This window comes from Pelophylax lessonae, assembly GCF_965119305.1.
Source record: "Pelophylax lessonae genome assembly, chromosome: 1".
Classification (NCBI taxonomy): domain Eukaryota; kingdom Metazoa; phylum Chordata; class Amphibia; order Anura; family Ranidae; genus Pelophylax; species Pelophylax lessonae.
The window spans coordinates 1,570,595-1,587,562 of record NC_138768.1 but is presented as its reverse complement, the minus strand read 5'-3'; the positions used below and the strand labels follow the sequence as shown (position 1 = coordinate 1,587,562).

The window sequence follows — 16,968 nt, the reverse complement described above, 5'->3', positions numbered from 1 at the left end:
CCCCCCCCATTGTACAGCCATGACCCCCCCATTGTACAGCCATGACCCCCCCATTGTACAGGTGTGGTATATTTCTTCCATATGCAGCGCTATTACTGAGCCATAGAGGAAACATTTTCTTTCTTCTTTGTTGAATTTGCAATGATGTGAATACAGGAAAGGACGTCTATTTAATACTATTTGTAATTGTCATATTAATCCCTCTTCATCCACCTACTGTGGCCCCTTGCCGGTTTATTAGTTTGGCCCCCGTGTAATTTGAGGCCCGCATCCTGTATGTTTGACCCTTTCCCTGTCTTCCAGAGCCTGAAAACGAAGCCCCGCCCAGGGGAAGAACAAAAGAACAATTCAGAAGAAAAAGCTGTAATTTACAAAGAAAGAAATTTTCTGACGAAGCACCCCCAGAGAACAGGCTAAAAACTCCGCCCACAAAGAACTGGAGCCCCGCCTTTGAGGAGCAGAATTGCTATGGCAGCCTCAAGGACTTTCCTGATCCTCCTTGTCACAGAGCTGGCACTCATCTCCTCAGAAAGGCTTTTCCACGCCCGGGATCGCTCTGATATCCAGACAAGGCCGAGGGATAAAGCTGACCCCATCCTTACAAGAGAATATGCTCAGGTATCCGTATATATATATATACCTCTATATGTAGGTGTGAGAGACGCTTGTATTCTACCCAGTTATGCAATTTTATTCATTCAAGGACGACCCCACTGATAACACCCTCCCCCTACTGGGGGCATGGAGCAAATAAAACGAATGCCACAAGTCACCAGGAATTTCCGGTGCCCACCATAGAATAACCATAGAGGTCTCTAGTAGGGGGAGGGAAATGTAGAACAATTAACCACTTTACCGCCGGAGGATTTTCCTGCTCTACGTCCAGGCCACTTTTTGCAACTTGCCACTGTGCAACTTTAACTGACAATTGCGCGGTCATGCAACGCTGTACCCAAACAAAATTTACGTCCTTTTTTCCCCACAAACAGAGCTTTCTTTTGGTGGTATTTGATCCCCTCTGCGCTTTTCATTTTTTTGCGATATTAATAAAAAAATAGCAAAATTTTTGCAAAAAAGTTGACATTTTCTACTTTGACAGTTAAAAAATATCCAATATATTCAATGTTTGTCATATATTTAGGCCAAAATGTATTTAGCTACATGTCTTTGACAAAAAATTCTCAATGAGCGTATTTTTAACCGCTTTAAGACCGGAAGATTTTACCCCCTTCCTGACCAGGCCCTATTTTGCGATTCGGCACTGCGTTATTTTAACGGACAATTGCGTGGTCATGCGACGCTGTACCCAAATTAAATTTATGTCCTTTTTTTTCCCAACAAACAGAGCTTTCTTTTGGTGGTATTTGATCACCTCTGTGATTTTTACTTTTTGAACAAAAGAGCGACAATTTTGAAAAAAAAAAAAAACAATATTTTTCACATTCTGATTTATAACATTCCCAAAAAAAAAAAAATTATAAATCAAATTTTTTTAACATTTTAGGTCAATTTGTTTTCTGCTACATATTTTTGGTAAAAAAAAATCGCAATAAGCGTATTTTGATTGGTTTGCACAAAAGTTATTCAAACATGATTCACATATAAAGCATATTTGATAGTGACCATTCTAACTGTTCCAGTTGATGAGGTTTTATCTGCATAAGATAATAGCAGCAGCCCCCCCCCCCCCCCTCAGTCACACCGATCGAATGTGACTAAAAGGTGCCATCCATTAATCTTAAAAATAAGAATTTCCATATCACAAACATATCTCCGCAGTACGGGGCCCCGGATGGCGGGTATAAATCTGTGCAAAGGACTCTCTTTGCTACTAGTATTGTGCCATCTCATCCAATGGAAGGTTTTCACTAACAAGTCTTTCCTGCAATGACAGTTAAAGCGATAATCACTGTGAATAGCGATTATCGGTAAAACCGACACTGGGAGACATTATGACTATTTAACTAAAGAAATGTCCACAATTAAATTTCCACAACAATGTGTACTGGGGGGGGCGGTGATTTGGGGGTATGTGTACTGGGGGGGGGGGGTGATTTGGGGGTATGTGTACTGGGGGGGGGGGGTGATTTGGGGGTATGTGTACTGGGGGGGGGGGGGCGGTGATTTGGGGGTATGTGTACTGGGGGGGGGGGCGGTGATTTGGGGGTATGTGTACTGGGGGGGGGTGATTTGGGGGTATGTGTACTTGGGGGGGGGGGTGATTTGAGGGGCATTCGTACCGTCCTGGCGTTTTCTAATCACTGCACAATCAGTCTTCATGTTTTAATGCATTGTTTAAATAAAATGAGGATGAGGCTCCTCTCGGTGTATAAATCTCCTCCTCTCGGTGTATAAATCTCCTCCTCTCGGTGTATAAATCTCCTCCTCTCGGTGTGTAAATCTCCTCCTCTCGGTGTATAAATCTCCTCCTCTCGGTGTATAAATCTCCTCCTCTCGGTGTATAAATCTCCTCCTCTCGGGGTATAAATCTCCTCCTCTCAGGGTATAAATCTCCTCCTCTCGGTGTATAAATCTCCTCCTCTCGGTGTATAAATCTCCTCCTCTCGGTGTATAAATCTCCTCCTCTCGGTGTATAAATCTCCTCCTCTCGGGGTGTAAATCTCCTCCACACGGTGTATAAATCTCCTCCTCTCGGTGTATAAATCTCCTCCTCTCGGTGTATAAATCTCCTCCACACGGTGTATAAATCTCCTCCACACGGTGTATAAATCTCCTCCTCTCGGTGTATAAATCTCCTCCTCTCGGTGTATAAATCTCCTCCACACGGTGTATAAATCTCCTCCTCTCGGTGTATAAATCTCCTCCTCTCGGTGTATAAATCTCCTCCACACGGTGTATAAATCTCCTCCACACGGTGTATAAATCTCCTCCTCTCGGTGTATAAATCTCCTCCTCTCGGTGTATAAATCTCCTCCACACGGTGTATAAATCTCCCCCTCTTGGTGTATAAATCTCCTCCTCTTGGTGTATAAATCTCCTCCTCTCGGGGTATAAATCTCCTCCTCTCGGGGTGTAAATCTCCTCCACACGGTGTATAAATCTCCTCCTCTCGGTGTATAAATCTCCTCCTCTCGGTGTGTAAATCTCCTCCTCTCGGTGTGTAAATCTCCTCCTCTCGGTGTGTAAATCTCCTCCTCTCGGTGTATAAATCTCCTCCTCTCGGTGTATAAATCTCCCCCTCTTGGTGTATAAATCTCCTCCTCTCGGGGTATAAATCTCCTCCTCTCGGTGTATAAATCTCCTCCTCTCCGTGTATAAATCTCCTCCTCTCGGTGTATAAATCTCCTCCACACGGTGTATAAATCTCTTCCTCTCGGTGTATAAATCTCCTCCTCTCGGGGTATAAACTTCCTCCTCTCTGTGTATAAATCTCCTCCTCTCGGTGTATAAATCTCCTCCTCTCAGGGTGTAAATCTCCTCCTCTCGGGGTGTAAATCTCCTCCCCTCGGGGTATAAATCTCCTCCTCTCGGTGTATAAATCTCCTCCTCTCGGTGTATAAATCTCCTCCACACGGTGTATAAATCTCTTCCTCTCGGTGTATAAATCTCCTCCTCTCGGGGTATAAACTTCCTCCTCTCTGTGTATAAATCTCCTCCTCTCGGTGTATAAATCTCCTCCTCTCAGGGTGTAAATCTCCTCCTCTCGGGGTGTAAATCTCCTCCTCTCGGGGTGTAAATCTCCTCCTCTCGGTGTATAAATCTCCTCCTCTCGGTGTATAAATCTCCTCCTCTCGGGGTATAAACTTCCTCCTCTCGGTGTATAAATCTCCTCCTCTCGGTGTATAAATCTCCTCCTCTCAGGGTGTAAATCTCCTCCTCTCGGGGTGTAAATCTCCTCCTCTCGGTGTATAAATCTCCTCCTCTCGGTGTGTAAATCTCCTCCTCTCGGTGTGTAAATCTCCTCCTCTCGGTGTGTAAATCTCCTCCTCTCGGTGTATAAATCTCCTCCTCTCGGTGTATAAATCTCCCCCTCTTGGTGTATAAATCTCCTCCTCTCGGGGTATAAATCTCCTCCTCTCGGTGTATAAATCTCCTCCTCTCCGTGTATAAATCTCCTCCTCTCCGTGTATAAATCTCCTCCACACGGTGTATAAATCTCTTCCTCTCGGTGTATAAATCTCCTCCTCTCGGGGTATAAACTTCCTCCTCTCTGTGTATAAATCTCCTCCTCTCGGTGTATAAATCTCCTCCTCTCAGGGTGTAAATCTCCTCCTCTCTGTGTATAAATCTCCTCCTCTCGGTGTATAAATCTCTTCCTCTCGGTGTATAAATCTCCTCCTCTCGGTGTATAAATCTCCTCCTCTCGGGGTATAAACTTCCTCCTCTCTGTGTATAAATCTCCTCCTCTCGGTGTATAAATCTCCTCCACACGGTGTATAAATCTCCTCCTCTCAGGGTGTAAATCTCCTCCTCTCGGGGTGTAAATCTCCTCCTCTCGGGGTATAAATCTCCTCCTCTCGGGGTGTAAATCTCCTCCTCTCGGGGTGTAATCCATAATATTTGAGCCCTCGTCCTCTCAGTTACCGGTCTCTCTTCTCATCTCTCTCTATAGAAATATCTCTGGAAGTATGGCTGGATTGAACCGGTCCGCTGGGACTCTTTGCCATTCCGTGGAGTAGCAGAAATCTCGGAGGAGAATGTTGCCCCTCCAGATATTTCCATTCTTCTGAGTGAAGGACAATCGTTACCCCCTGCCCAGCTGGAGTCTTCTCCAGGCCCAGAACCAACGCTAAACCCAAGATTTATTGGAGCATTGAAAAGATTCCAGGAGGCCAATGGGCTGAGAGTGACAGGGGAGCTGGATGACGCCACTCGAGAGACGATGAATGCCCCCCGCTGTGGGGTTCCTGACCGCAAGGTGGCAGAAGTAGAGAAATTAGATAGTATAAAAAGACTGAAGGGTGACTTGTCCAAGGATGAGGCTGGAGACCCCCATCCAACCACGACCGCTTCCACCATCTTTACAAACCAACTTATCACACAAATTCCTCCACAGAAAGAAAACAACTTGGACCTTCGACTGTCACAGCATGTCAGGAAAAAGCGGAGTCACCTCTTGAAAGCTGGAAAAAAAAGGGGGGCCTTTTCCAAGCCGACCATTAAGTGGAGGCTCCTGGGTGAAGGCTACAGCGTATGGCTAACCATCGACCAACAACGTTCGATATTAATGCGTGCATTCCGAATCTGGAGCGAGGTGGTTCCCCTCGACTTCGAAGAAGACCTGACCTCTCCGGCCCATGTTATTGACATCAAGTTGGGTTTTGGGACCCGTGAGTATTTTTCAGTTATCTCCCATTTCTTATACAGGGGGGGGCGGCTTTGTGTACCATAGATCAGCTGCCATTAAAGGGAACGTTTCTAAGGGTTGCCATATTTTATGTCTCTTTTGCAGTTTTGCATCATAAATTTCCATATTCAATGCCAATAAAGGGAGAAAAAAATAAAAATGATCAATAGGATATTGTATAGTGGTCAAAGGCAACTGTACTTTGGACAATTATATATATATATATATTATATATCTCTGCTTTGGAGAGAAATCTGCATTACTGTCCTTTAGAAAAAGTTCTGGGCGTCAAGCCCTTGATAAAGTCCTATTGCCCTGAGGCTAGTCCAGGGATGAAGTCACAGTGTCCTGGAGACAAGCTCTGAAGGAGGTCGGAGATTCTTGGCAGCATACTCTATAACATATTAAGCTAAAATAAACTTAAAATGAGGTAATAGTGCCCTCTGGGCAAGTCATGGATAAAGTCATAGTGTCCTGGGGACATGTCCGGGATAAAGCCATAGTGTCCTGGGGACATGTCTGGGATAAAGCCATAGTGTCCTGGGGACATGTCTGGGATAAAGCCATAGTGCCCTGGGGACATGTCTGGGATAAAGCCATAGTGCCCTGGGGACATGTCTGGGATAAAGTCATAGTGTCCTGGGGACATGTCTGGGATAAAGCCATAGTGTCCTGGGGACATGTCCGGGATAAAGCCATAGTGTCCTGAGGACATGTCTGGGATAAAGTCATAGTGTCCTGGGGACATGTCTGGGATAAAGCCATAGTGTCCTGGGGACATGTCTGGGATAAAGCCATAGTGTCCTGGGGACATTTCTGGGATAAAGTCATAGTGTCCTGGGGACATGTCCGGGATAAAGCCATAGTGTCCTGGGGACATGTCTGGGATAAAGCCATAGTGTCCTGGGGACATGTCTGGGATAAAGCCATAGTGTCCTGGGGACATGTCTGGGATAAAGCCATAGTGTCCTGGGGACATGTCTGGGATAAAGTCATAGTGTCCTGGGGACATGTCCGGGATAAAGCCATAGTGCCCTGGGGACATGTCTGGGATAAAGCCATAGTGTCCTGGGGACATGTCTGGGATAAAGCCATAGTGTCCTGGGGACATGTCTGGGATAAAGTCATAGTGTCCTGGGGACATGTCCGGGATAAAGCCATAGTGCCCTGGGGACATGTCTGGGATAAAGCCATAGTGCCCTGGGGACATGTCTGGGATAAAGCCATAGTGTCCTGGGGACATGTCCGGGATAAAGCCATAGTGTCCTGAGGACATGTCTGGGATAAAGTCATAGTGTCCTGGGGACATGTCTGGGATAAAGCCATAGTGTCCTGGGGACATGTCCGGGATAAAGCCATAGTGTCCTGAGGACATGTCTGGGATAAAGTCATAGTGTCCTGGGGACATGTCTGGGATAAAGCCATAGTGTCCTGGGGACATGTCTGGGATAAAGTCATAGTGTCCTGGGGACATGTCTGGGATAAAGCCATAGTGTCCTGGGGACATGTCCGGGATAAAGCCATAGTGTCCTGGGGACATGTCTGGGATGAAGCCATAGTGTCCTGGGGACATGTCTGGGATGAAGCCATAGTGTCCTGGGGACATGTCCGGGATAAAGCCATAGTGTCCTGGGGACATGTCTGGGATAAAGCCATAGTGTCCTGGGGACATGTCTGGGATAAAGCCATAGTGTCCTGGGGACATGTCTGGGATAAAGCCATAGTGTCCTGGGGACATGTCCGGGATAAAGCCATAGTGTCCTGGGGACATGTCTGGGATAAAGTCATAGTGTCCTGGGGACATGTCCGGGATAAAGCCATAGTGCCCTGGGGACATGTCTGGGATAAAGCCATAGTGCCCTGGGGACATGTCTGGGATAAAGCCATAGTGTCCTGGGGACATGTCCGGGATAAAGCCATAGTGTCCTGAGGACATGTCTGGGATAAAGTCATAGTGTCCTGGGGACATGTCTGGGATAAAGCCATAGTGTCCTGGGGACATGTCTGGGATAAAGTCATAGTGTCCTGGGGACATGTCTGGGATAAAGCCATAGTGTCCTGGGGACATGTCCGGGATAAAGCCATAGTGTCCTGGGGACATGTCTGGGATGAAGCCATAGTGTCCTGGGGACATGTCTGGGATGAAGCCATAGTGTCCTGGGGACATGTCCGGGATAAAGCCATAGTGTCCTGGGGACATGTCTGGGATAAAGCCATAGTGTCCTGGGGACATGTCTGGGATAAAGCCATAGTGTCCTGGGGACATGTCTGGGATAAAGCCATAGTGTCCTGAGGGCAAACTATGGATGAAGTCAAAGCGGTTGATAACCTTAAAGGAGGGAGCAAAGGACAGAAGGTATTGTTAGGGTCAGCAGCGACAGTAGATCCGAAACTTCAATTGGGGGGGTCTGTGCAGGCAAACCTCAGACCAAACAGGAATACAAACAGGAATAAAAATAAGCACCATTCACTACCAACTTCCACAAAACTAAGAGGGGTATATGCTAATGCCAGGAGCCTGGCTAATAAAATGGATGAGTTGGAAATGTTAGTACATGAGGAGGACATAGACCTTGTGGGAATAGCAGAGACTTGGTTCGACCCCTCACATGACTGGCTGGCCAATATCCAAGGGTATTCGGTGTACCGGAAGGACAGGGTAGGAAAAAGAGGGGGAGGGGTATGTCTCTATGTAATGAACAATGTAAGGGTGATAGAGAGGAGTGACATTACGGAAGGGATGAGCATGGATTTAGAATCTGTGTGGGTAGAACTCCATAGGGAAGAAGATAAGGGAAAAGTAGTTGTGGGGGTTTGCTATAGGCCACCTAACCAAGGGGAGGAGGTAGAGCTGGAATTTTTAGCACTGTTGAGGAGAGCAAAAAGAACCCCAAGAAGTTCTTTAAGTATATAAACAGTAAGAAAGCGAGGCCAGAACACATTGGCCCCATAAAAGATGATAAAGGAAAAATGGCCACTGAGGACAGAGAAAAGGCGGAAGTGTTAAATAATTTCTTTTCTTCAGTCTTCACAAAGGAATCGGGGGGCTACACGAAACCCGCTTGTAAGGCCGAACTAAATAATACACCTCAGGAAGTGCCGCCATGGCTAACAGAGGATAGACTTAGAGCTAAACTAGAGAAACTTAACATAAATAAATCCCCGGGACCGGATGGCTTGCACCCGAGGGTTCTTAATGAGCTCAGCCAGGTGATTGCCAGACCATTATTCTTGATCTTTAAGGATAGTTTACAGACGGGTATGGTGCCAGCTGATTGGAAAAAAGCCAACGTGGTACCAATATTTAAAAAGGGGCCGAGATATATCCCGGGTAACTATAGGCCGGTCAGCCTAACATCAGTAGTCTGCAAAATTTTGGAGGGGATGATAAGGGACCACATACAAGACTTTAGTAATGAAAATGGTATTATAAGTAGAAATCAGCATGGATTCATGAAAAATCGTTCGTGCCAAACCAATCTGTTAACCTTCTACGATGAAGTGAGCTGCCACCTAGATAAAGGTAAGCCTGTGGATGTGGTGTATCTGGATAAAGGAAGGCCTGTGGATGTGGTGTATCTGGACTTCGCAAAGGCCTTTGACACCGTTCCTCACAAACGCTTACTGTACAAACTAAGGAAGGTAGGTATGGATCATAAGGTGAGTACCTGGATAGAGACCTGGCTCCAGGGGAGAGTCCAGAGGGTGGTGATTAATGGGGAGTACTCGGATTGGGCGGGTGTGGAAAGTGGGGTCCCCCAGGGTTCTGTCCTGGGACCAATCCTGTTTAATTTATTCATAAATGATCTAGAGGAGGGGATATCTAGTACAATCTCAGTATTTGCAGATGATACTAAATTAGGCATGCCAATATCTTCTATGCAGGATGTGGAAATCTTGCAAGCAGACCTGAACAAAATAACGGGGTGGGGGGGCAACTACATGGCAGATGAGGTTTAATGTAGAAAAATGTAAAGTAATGCACTTGGGTGCCAGAAACCAGAAAGCAAGCTATTCACTAGGGGGTGAACCTCTGGGTGAGTCTAGGATGGAAAAGGACTTGGGGGTACTGGTAGACAACAGGCTTGGCAGTGGCATGCAATGCCAAGCCGCTGCAAGCAAAGCCAACAGAATACTGGGATGTATAAAAAGGGGATTCACTCCAGAAATAAAGAGATTATTCTCCCACTCTACAAGACTCTGGTCCGGCCACATCTGGAGTATGCTGTCCAGTTCTGGGCACCGGTCCTCAGGAAGGATGTGCTGGAACTGGAGAGAGTCCAGAGAAGGGCAACAAAAATAATTAGGGGAATGGAGGACATCGGCTATGAGGAAAGACTACAAGCACTGAACTTATTCTCTCTGGAGAAGAGACGATTGAGGGGGGATATGATATCAATGTACAAATACTGTACTGGCGACCCTAGCATAAGGAACAAACTATTCAGAGTAAGGGAATACAATAAGACACGTGGCCACTCACTAAAACTTGAGGAAAGGCGGTTTAACCTTAAAGTGCGTAAGGGGTTCTTCACTGTAAGAGCGGTAAGGATGTGGAATTCTCTTCCACAAGCAGTCGTATCAGCGGGGAGCATAGATAGTTTCAAAAAACTATTAGATGTACACCTTAAAGACCACAACATACAGGGGTATACAATGTACAACATACAGGGGTATACAATGTACAACATACAGGGGTATACAATGTACGGTTAAAAGCAAACACACACGCATCATGGGTTGAACTGGATGGACTTGTGTCTTTTTTCAACCTCACTAACTATGTAACTATGTAACTATGTAACTATGTAAAGTGGCAAAGCTGGGATCAGTCATCATATTGGGGGACTTCAATTATCCCGACATTGACTGGGAAGAGGGGACTACACACTCACAGAAGGCCCGTCTATTCACGGAAACCTTACAGGATAATTACATGTCACAGTTGGTGGATTCTCCTACTAGAGAAAATGCAGTCCTGGATCTATTGCTCACTAATGACCCAGACATAATCTCGGAGGTAGGAGTCCAGGACAACCTGGGCTCTAGCGATCACAGGATGATCACATTTAGTGTAAATAACAATATAACAAGACAAGTGGGGAACATAAGAACCCTAAACTTCAGAAGGGCAAACTTTCCAAAATTGTACTCAATGATGGAAAGGGTAAACTGGGACCAAACCCTGGGATCCCTGACCACTGAGGAAAAATGGGAATGCTTTAGGAACATATTAGGCAAAGGCATCTTGCAGTGCATTCCTATGGGAAATAAATTTAGAAGAGACAAAGCCAAACCTGGCTGGCTAAACCGTAGCGTCAAAAAACTTATTAGGGGGAAAAAATTGGCCTTCAGGAAATATAAATCAGAGGGCACAGCAGTGGCGGCCCGTGCATAGGGGGCGCCAGGGCGCCGCCCCCCTACCCCTAAAAAAAAAAAAAAAGAAAAAAAAAATTACAAAGCGAACAAATAAAGTTGTAAAAAAAAAAAAATTGGGTTCGCCGGCCTCTGTGATGGCACTGTCTTTGCGATTGGACACCCCCACTTTCTGATATCCTGGCTGTGATTGGTCCAGTCTACAGCCTGGACCAATCATCATCCAGGACATCCCATGGCTTCATACTGACCCCACTGACGTCACGTCGCGTGCGTCAGTCACGCTGCCGCACCGAGTCGGAGACTAGTGGACGGACGGTACGGCGGGAGACGGGAGTGACGGCGGCACCGGCAGAGAGCGGAGAGGAGACCGGAGTCACCGGACCGGAATTGGATCCATCCGTCCACCAGGTAAGTGACTGCTCTAATCCAGCCCAGGGTGTTGCGGGGTGTGAGTGGTGCATGAGCCCTAGGGTGTCACAGATCCAGATCGGGCACACAGCGGAGAGCGGCGGAGATCAGTGACAGATCGGGGAGATCCGGAGAGATTGTCCCCTGTATACCTTGTGCTGTGCCAGCCATTCCACCCCCTGTGTCCTCCATCCCTCCACACTGCACTGTATATAGAGATCAGTGTGTGTCTCCTCACATCCCTCTGCCTCATCCCATGACCATCCATCCATCCATCCATCCATCCAGCCTTTCCACCGTCATCCCCCTCTGCTCTGCCTCATCCCATGACCATCCATCCATCCATCCAGCCTTTCCACCACCGTCCCCCTCTGCTCTGCCTCATCCCATGACCATCCATCCATCCAGCCTTTCCACCGCCATCCCCCTCTGCTCTGCCTCATCCCATGACCATCCATCCATCCATCCAGCCTTTCCACCGCCATCCCTCTGCTCTGCCTCATCCCATGACCATCCATCCATCCATCCAGCCTTTCCACCGCCATCCCTCTGCTCTGCCTCATCCCATGACCATCCATCCATCCATCCATCCAGCCTTTCCACCGCCATCCCCCTCTGCTCTGCCTCATCCCATGACCATCCATCCATCCAGCCTTTCCACCGCCATCCCCCTCTGCTCTGCCTCATCCCATGACCATCCATCCATCCAGCCTTTCCACCGCCGTCCCCCTCTGCTCTGCCTCATCCCATGACCATCCATCCATCCAGCCTTTCCACCGCCATCCCTCTGCTCTGCCTCATCCCATGACCATCCATCCATCCAGCCTTTCCACCGCCATCCCCCTCTGCTCTGCCTCATCCCATGACCATCCATCCATCCATCCAGCCTTTCCACCGCCATCCCTCTGCTCTGCCTCATCCCATGACCATCCATCCATCCAGCCTTTCCACCGCCATCCCCCTCTGCTCTGCCTCATCCCATGACCATCCATCCATCCATCCAGCCTTTCCACCGCCATCCCTCTGCTCTGCCTCATCCCATGACCATCCATCCAGCCTTTCCACCGCCATCCCTCTGCTCTGCCTCATCCCATGACCATCCATCCATCCATCCAGCCTTTCCACCGCCATCCCTCTGCTCTGCCTCATCCCATGACCATCCATCCATCCATCCAGCCTTTCCACCGCCATCCCCCTCTGCTCTGCCTCATCCCATGACCATCCATCCATCCAGCCTTTCCACCGCCGTCCCCCTCTGCTCTGCCTCATCCCATGACCATCCATCCATCCAGCCTTTCCACCGCCATCCCTCTGCTCTGCCTCATCCCATGACCAGCCATCCATCCAGCCTTTCCACAGCCATCCCTCTGCTCTGCCTCATCCCATGACCATCCATCCATCCATCCATCCAGCCTTTCCACAGCCATCCCTCTGCTCTGCCTCATCCCATGACCATCCATCCAGCCTTTCCACCGCCATCCCTCTGCTCTGCCTCATCCCATGACCAGCCATCCATCCATCCAGCCTTTCCACAGCCATCCCTCTGCTCTGCCTCATCCCATGACCATCCATCCAGCCTTTCCACCGCCATCCCTCTGCTCTGCCTCATCCCATGACCATCCATCCATCCAGCCTTTCCACCGCCATCCCTCTGCTCTGCCTCATCCCATGACCATCCATCCATCCAGCCTTTCCACCGCCATCCCCCTCTGCTCTGCCTCATCCCATGACCATCCATCCAGCCTTTCCACCGCCATCCCCCTCTGCTCTGCCTCATCCCATGACCATCCATCCAGCCTTTCCACCGCCATCCCTCTGCTCTGCCTCATCCCATGACCATCCATCCATCCAGCCTTTCCACCGCCATCCCTCTGCTCTCCCTCATCCCATGACCATCCATCCATCCAGCCTTTCCACCGCCATCCCCCTCTGCTCTGCCTCATCCCATGACTATCCCTCCCACCGCCATCCCTCTCTGCCTCATGCCCTCATCCCATCCCTCCCACCTCCATCCCTCTGCCTGATCCCATCTCTCCCACTGCCATCCCTCTGGCTGATCCAATCTCTCCCACTGCCATCCCTCTGCCTGATCCCATCCCTCCCACTGCCATCTCTCTGCCTGATCCCATCTCTCCCACCTCCATCCCTCTGCCTGATCCCATCTCTCCCACTGCCATCCCTCTGCCTGATCCCATCCCTCCCACCTCCATCCCTCTGCCTGATCCCATCTCTCCCACCTCCATCCCTCTGCCTGATCCCATCTCTCCCACTGCCATCCCTCTGCCTGATCCTATCTCTCCCACTGCCATCCCTCTGCCTGATCCCATCCCTCCCACCTCCATCCCTCTGCCTGATCCCATCTCTCCCACCTCCATCCCTCTGCCTGATCCCATCTCTCCCACTGCCATCCCTCTGCCTGATCCCATCTCTCCCACCTCCATCCCTCTGCCTGATCCCATCTCTCCCACCTCCATCCCTCTGCCTGATCCCATCTCTCCCACTGCCATCCCTCTGCCTGATCCTATCTCTCCCACTGCCATCCCTCTGCCTGATCCCATCTCTCCCACCTCCATCCCTCTGCCTGATCCAATCTCTCCCACCTCCATCCCTCTGCCTGATCCCATCTCTCCCACTGCCATCCCTCTGCCTGATCCAATCTCTCCCACCTCCATCCCTCTGCCTGATCCCATCTCTCCCACCTCCATCCCTCTGCCTGATCCCATCTCTCCCACCTCCATCCCACCGCCTGATCCCATCCCGCCCACCTCCATCCCTCTGCCTGATCCCATCTCTCCCACTGCCATCCCTTTGCCTGATCCCATCTCTCCCACCTCCATCCCTCTGCCTGATCCCATCTCTCCCACTGCCATCCCTCTGCCTGATCCCATCTCTCCCACCTCCATCCCTCTGCCTGATCCCATCTCTCCCACCTCCATCCCTCTGCCTGATCCCATCTCTCCCACTGCCATCCCTCTGCCTGATCCAATCTCTCCCACTGCCATCCCTCTGCCTGATCCCATCTCTCCCACCTCCATCCCTCTGCCTGATCCCATCTCTCCCACCTCCATCCCACCGCCTGATCCCATCTCTCCCACCTCCATCCCACCGCCTGATCCAATCTCTCCCACCTCCATCCCTCTGCCTGATCCAATCTCTCCCACTGCAATACCTCTGCAGGGGGCATGTATGCTGGTCACTGCATTGAAAGGGGGCATGTATGCTGGTCACTACATTGAAAGGGGGCATGTATACTGGTCACTACATTGAAAGGGGGCATGTACGCTGGTCACTACATTGAAAGGGGGCATGCACGCTGGTCACTACATTGAAAGGGGGCATGTACTGTGTGGTCTGTGCTAGGGGGTCTGTACTGTGGGGTTTGTGCTAGGGGGGTCTGTACTGTGGGGTTTGTGCTAGGGGGTCTGTACTGTAGGATTAGTGCTAGGGGGTCTGTACTGTGGGGTTTGTGCTAGGGGGTCTGTACTGTGGGGTCTGTGCTAGGGGGTCTGTACTGTGGGGTTTGTGCTAGGGGGTCTGTACTGTGGGGTTTGTGCTAGGGGGTCTGTACTGTGGGTTTTGTGCTAGGGGGTCTGTACTGTGGGGTCTGTGCTAGGGGGTCTGTACTGTGGGGTTTGTGCTAGGGGGTCTGTACTGTGGGGTTTGTGCTAGGGGGCCTGTACTGTGGGGTTTGTGCTAGGGGGTCTGTACTGTGGGGTTTGTGCTAGGGGTCTGTACTGTGGGTTTTGTGCTAGGGGGTCTGTGCTAGGGGGTCTGTACTGTGGGGTTTGTGCTAGGGGGTCTGTACTGTGGGGTTTGTGCTAGGGGGTCTGTACTGTGGGGTTTGTGCTAGGGGGTCTGTACTGTGGGGTTTGTGCTAGGGGGTCTGTACTGTGGGGTTTGTGCTAGGGGGCCTGTACTGTGGGGTTTGTGCTAGGGGGTCTGTACTGTGGGGTTTGTGCTAGGGGGCCTGTACTGTGGGGTTTGTGCTAGGGGGTCTGTACTGTGGGGTTTGTGCTAGGGGGTCTGTACTGTGGGGTTTGTGCTAGGGGGCCTGTACTGTGGGGTTTGTGCTAGGGGGTCTGTACTGTGGGGTTTGTGCTAGGGGGCCTGTACTGTGGGGTTTGTGCTAGGGGGTCTGTACTGTGGGGTTTGTGCTAGGGGGTCTGTACTGTGGGATTAGTGCTAGGGGGCCTGTACTGTGGGGTTTGTGCCACTCTCAGTCAGTGTATCCCATAATAGGGCCCCTGCTCCCTTTTATAGGATATACTAGTACTGATGGACCCCTTAATACAGTGGGTACGGAAAGTATTCAGACCCCCTTAAATTTTTCACTCTTTGTTATATTGCAGCCATTTGCTAAAATCATTTAGGTTCATTCTTCTTCCTCATGAATGTACACATAGCACCCCATACTGATAGAAAAACACAGAATTGTTGACATTGTTGCAGATTTATTAAAAAAGAAAAACTGAAATATCACATGGTCCTAAGTATTCAGACCCTTTGCTCAGTATTTAGTAGAAGCCCCCTTTTGATCTAATACAGCCAGGAGTCTTTTTGGGAAAGATGCAACAAGTCTTTCACACCTGGATTTGGGGATCCTCTGCCATTTCTCCTTGCAGATCCTCTCCAGTTCTGTCAGGTTGGATGGTAAACGTTGGTGGACAGCCATTTTTAGGTCTCTCCAGAGATGCTCAATTGGGTTTAAGTCAGGGCTCTGGCTGGGCCATTCAAGAACATTCACGGAGTTGTTGTGAAGCCACTCCTTCGTTATTTTAGCTGTGTGCTTAGGGTCATTGTCTTGTTGGAAGGTAAACCTTCGGCCCAGTCTGAGGTCCAGAGCACTCTGGAGAAGGTTTTTGTCCAGCATATCCCTGTACTTGGCCGCATTCATCTTTCCCTCGATTGCAACCAGTCGTCCTGTCCCTGCAGCTGAATAACACCCCCACAGCATGATGCTGCCACCACCATGCTTCACTGTTGGGACTGTATTGGACAGGTGATGAGCAGTGCCTGGTTTTCTCCACACATACCGCTTAGAATTAAGGCCAAAAAGATCTATTTTGGTCTCATCAGACCAGAGAATCTTATTTCTCACCGTCTTGGAGTCCTTCATGTGTTTTTTAGCAAACTCCATGCGGGCTTTCATGTGTCTTACACTGAGGAGAGGCTTCCGTTGGGCCACTCTGCCATAAAGCCCCGACTGGTGGAGGGCTGCAGTGATGGTTGACTTTCTACAACTTTCTCCCATCTCCTGACTGCATCTCTGGAGCTCAGCCACAGTGATCTTTGGGTTCTTCTTTACCTCTCTCACCAAGGCTCTTCTCCCCCGATAGCTCAGTTTGGCCGGACGGCCAGCTCTAGGAAGGGTTCTGGTCGTCCCAAACGTCTTCCATTTGAGGACTATGGAGGCCACTGTGCTCTTAGGAACCTTAAGTGCAGCAGAAATATTTTTGTAACCTTGGCCAGATCTGTGCCTTGCCACAATTCTGTCTCTGAGCTCTTCAGGCAGTTCCTTTGACCTCATGATTCTCATTTGCTCTGACATGCATTGTGATCTGGAAGGTCTTATATAGACAGGTGTGTGGCTTTCCTAATCAAGTCCAATCAGTATAATCAAACACAACTGGACTCAAATGAAGGTGTAGAACCATCTCAAGGATGATCAGAAGAAATGGAAAGCACCTGAGTTAAATATATGAGTGTCACAGCAAAGGGTCTGAATACTTAGGACCATGTGATATTTCAGTTTTTCTTTTTTTAATAAATCTGCAACAATGTCAACAATTCTGTGTTTTTCTGTCAGTATGGGGTGCTATGTGTACATTCATGAGGAAGAAGAATGAACCTAAATGATTTTAGCAAATGGCTGC

General features: G+C 49.3%; 1 protein-coding gene across 1 annotated transcript in view; it reads left to right on the top strand.

Annotated features, from left to right (window-relative positions):
* Nucleotides 1–468: 468 nt before the first annotated feature.
* Nucleotides 469–16,968, top strand: part of LOC309544328 (matrix metalloproteinase-21-like) — a gene marked incomplete at its 5' end in the record, with an annotated part of 35,924 nt that continues 19,424 nt past the window's right edge. Inside the window, 2 exons of the mRNA XM_082243233.1 lie at nt 469–618; nt 4,574–5,291. Of these exons, the coding sequence (XP_082099359.1) occupies nt 469–618; nt 4,574–5,291 (868 nt within the window). The remainder of the gene's footprint in view (nt 619–4,573; nt 5,292–16,968) is intronic.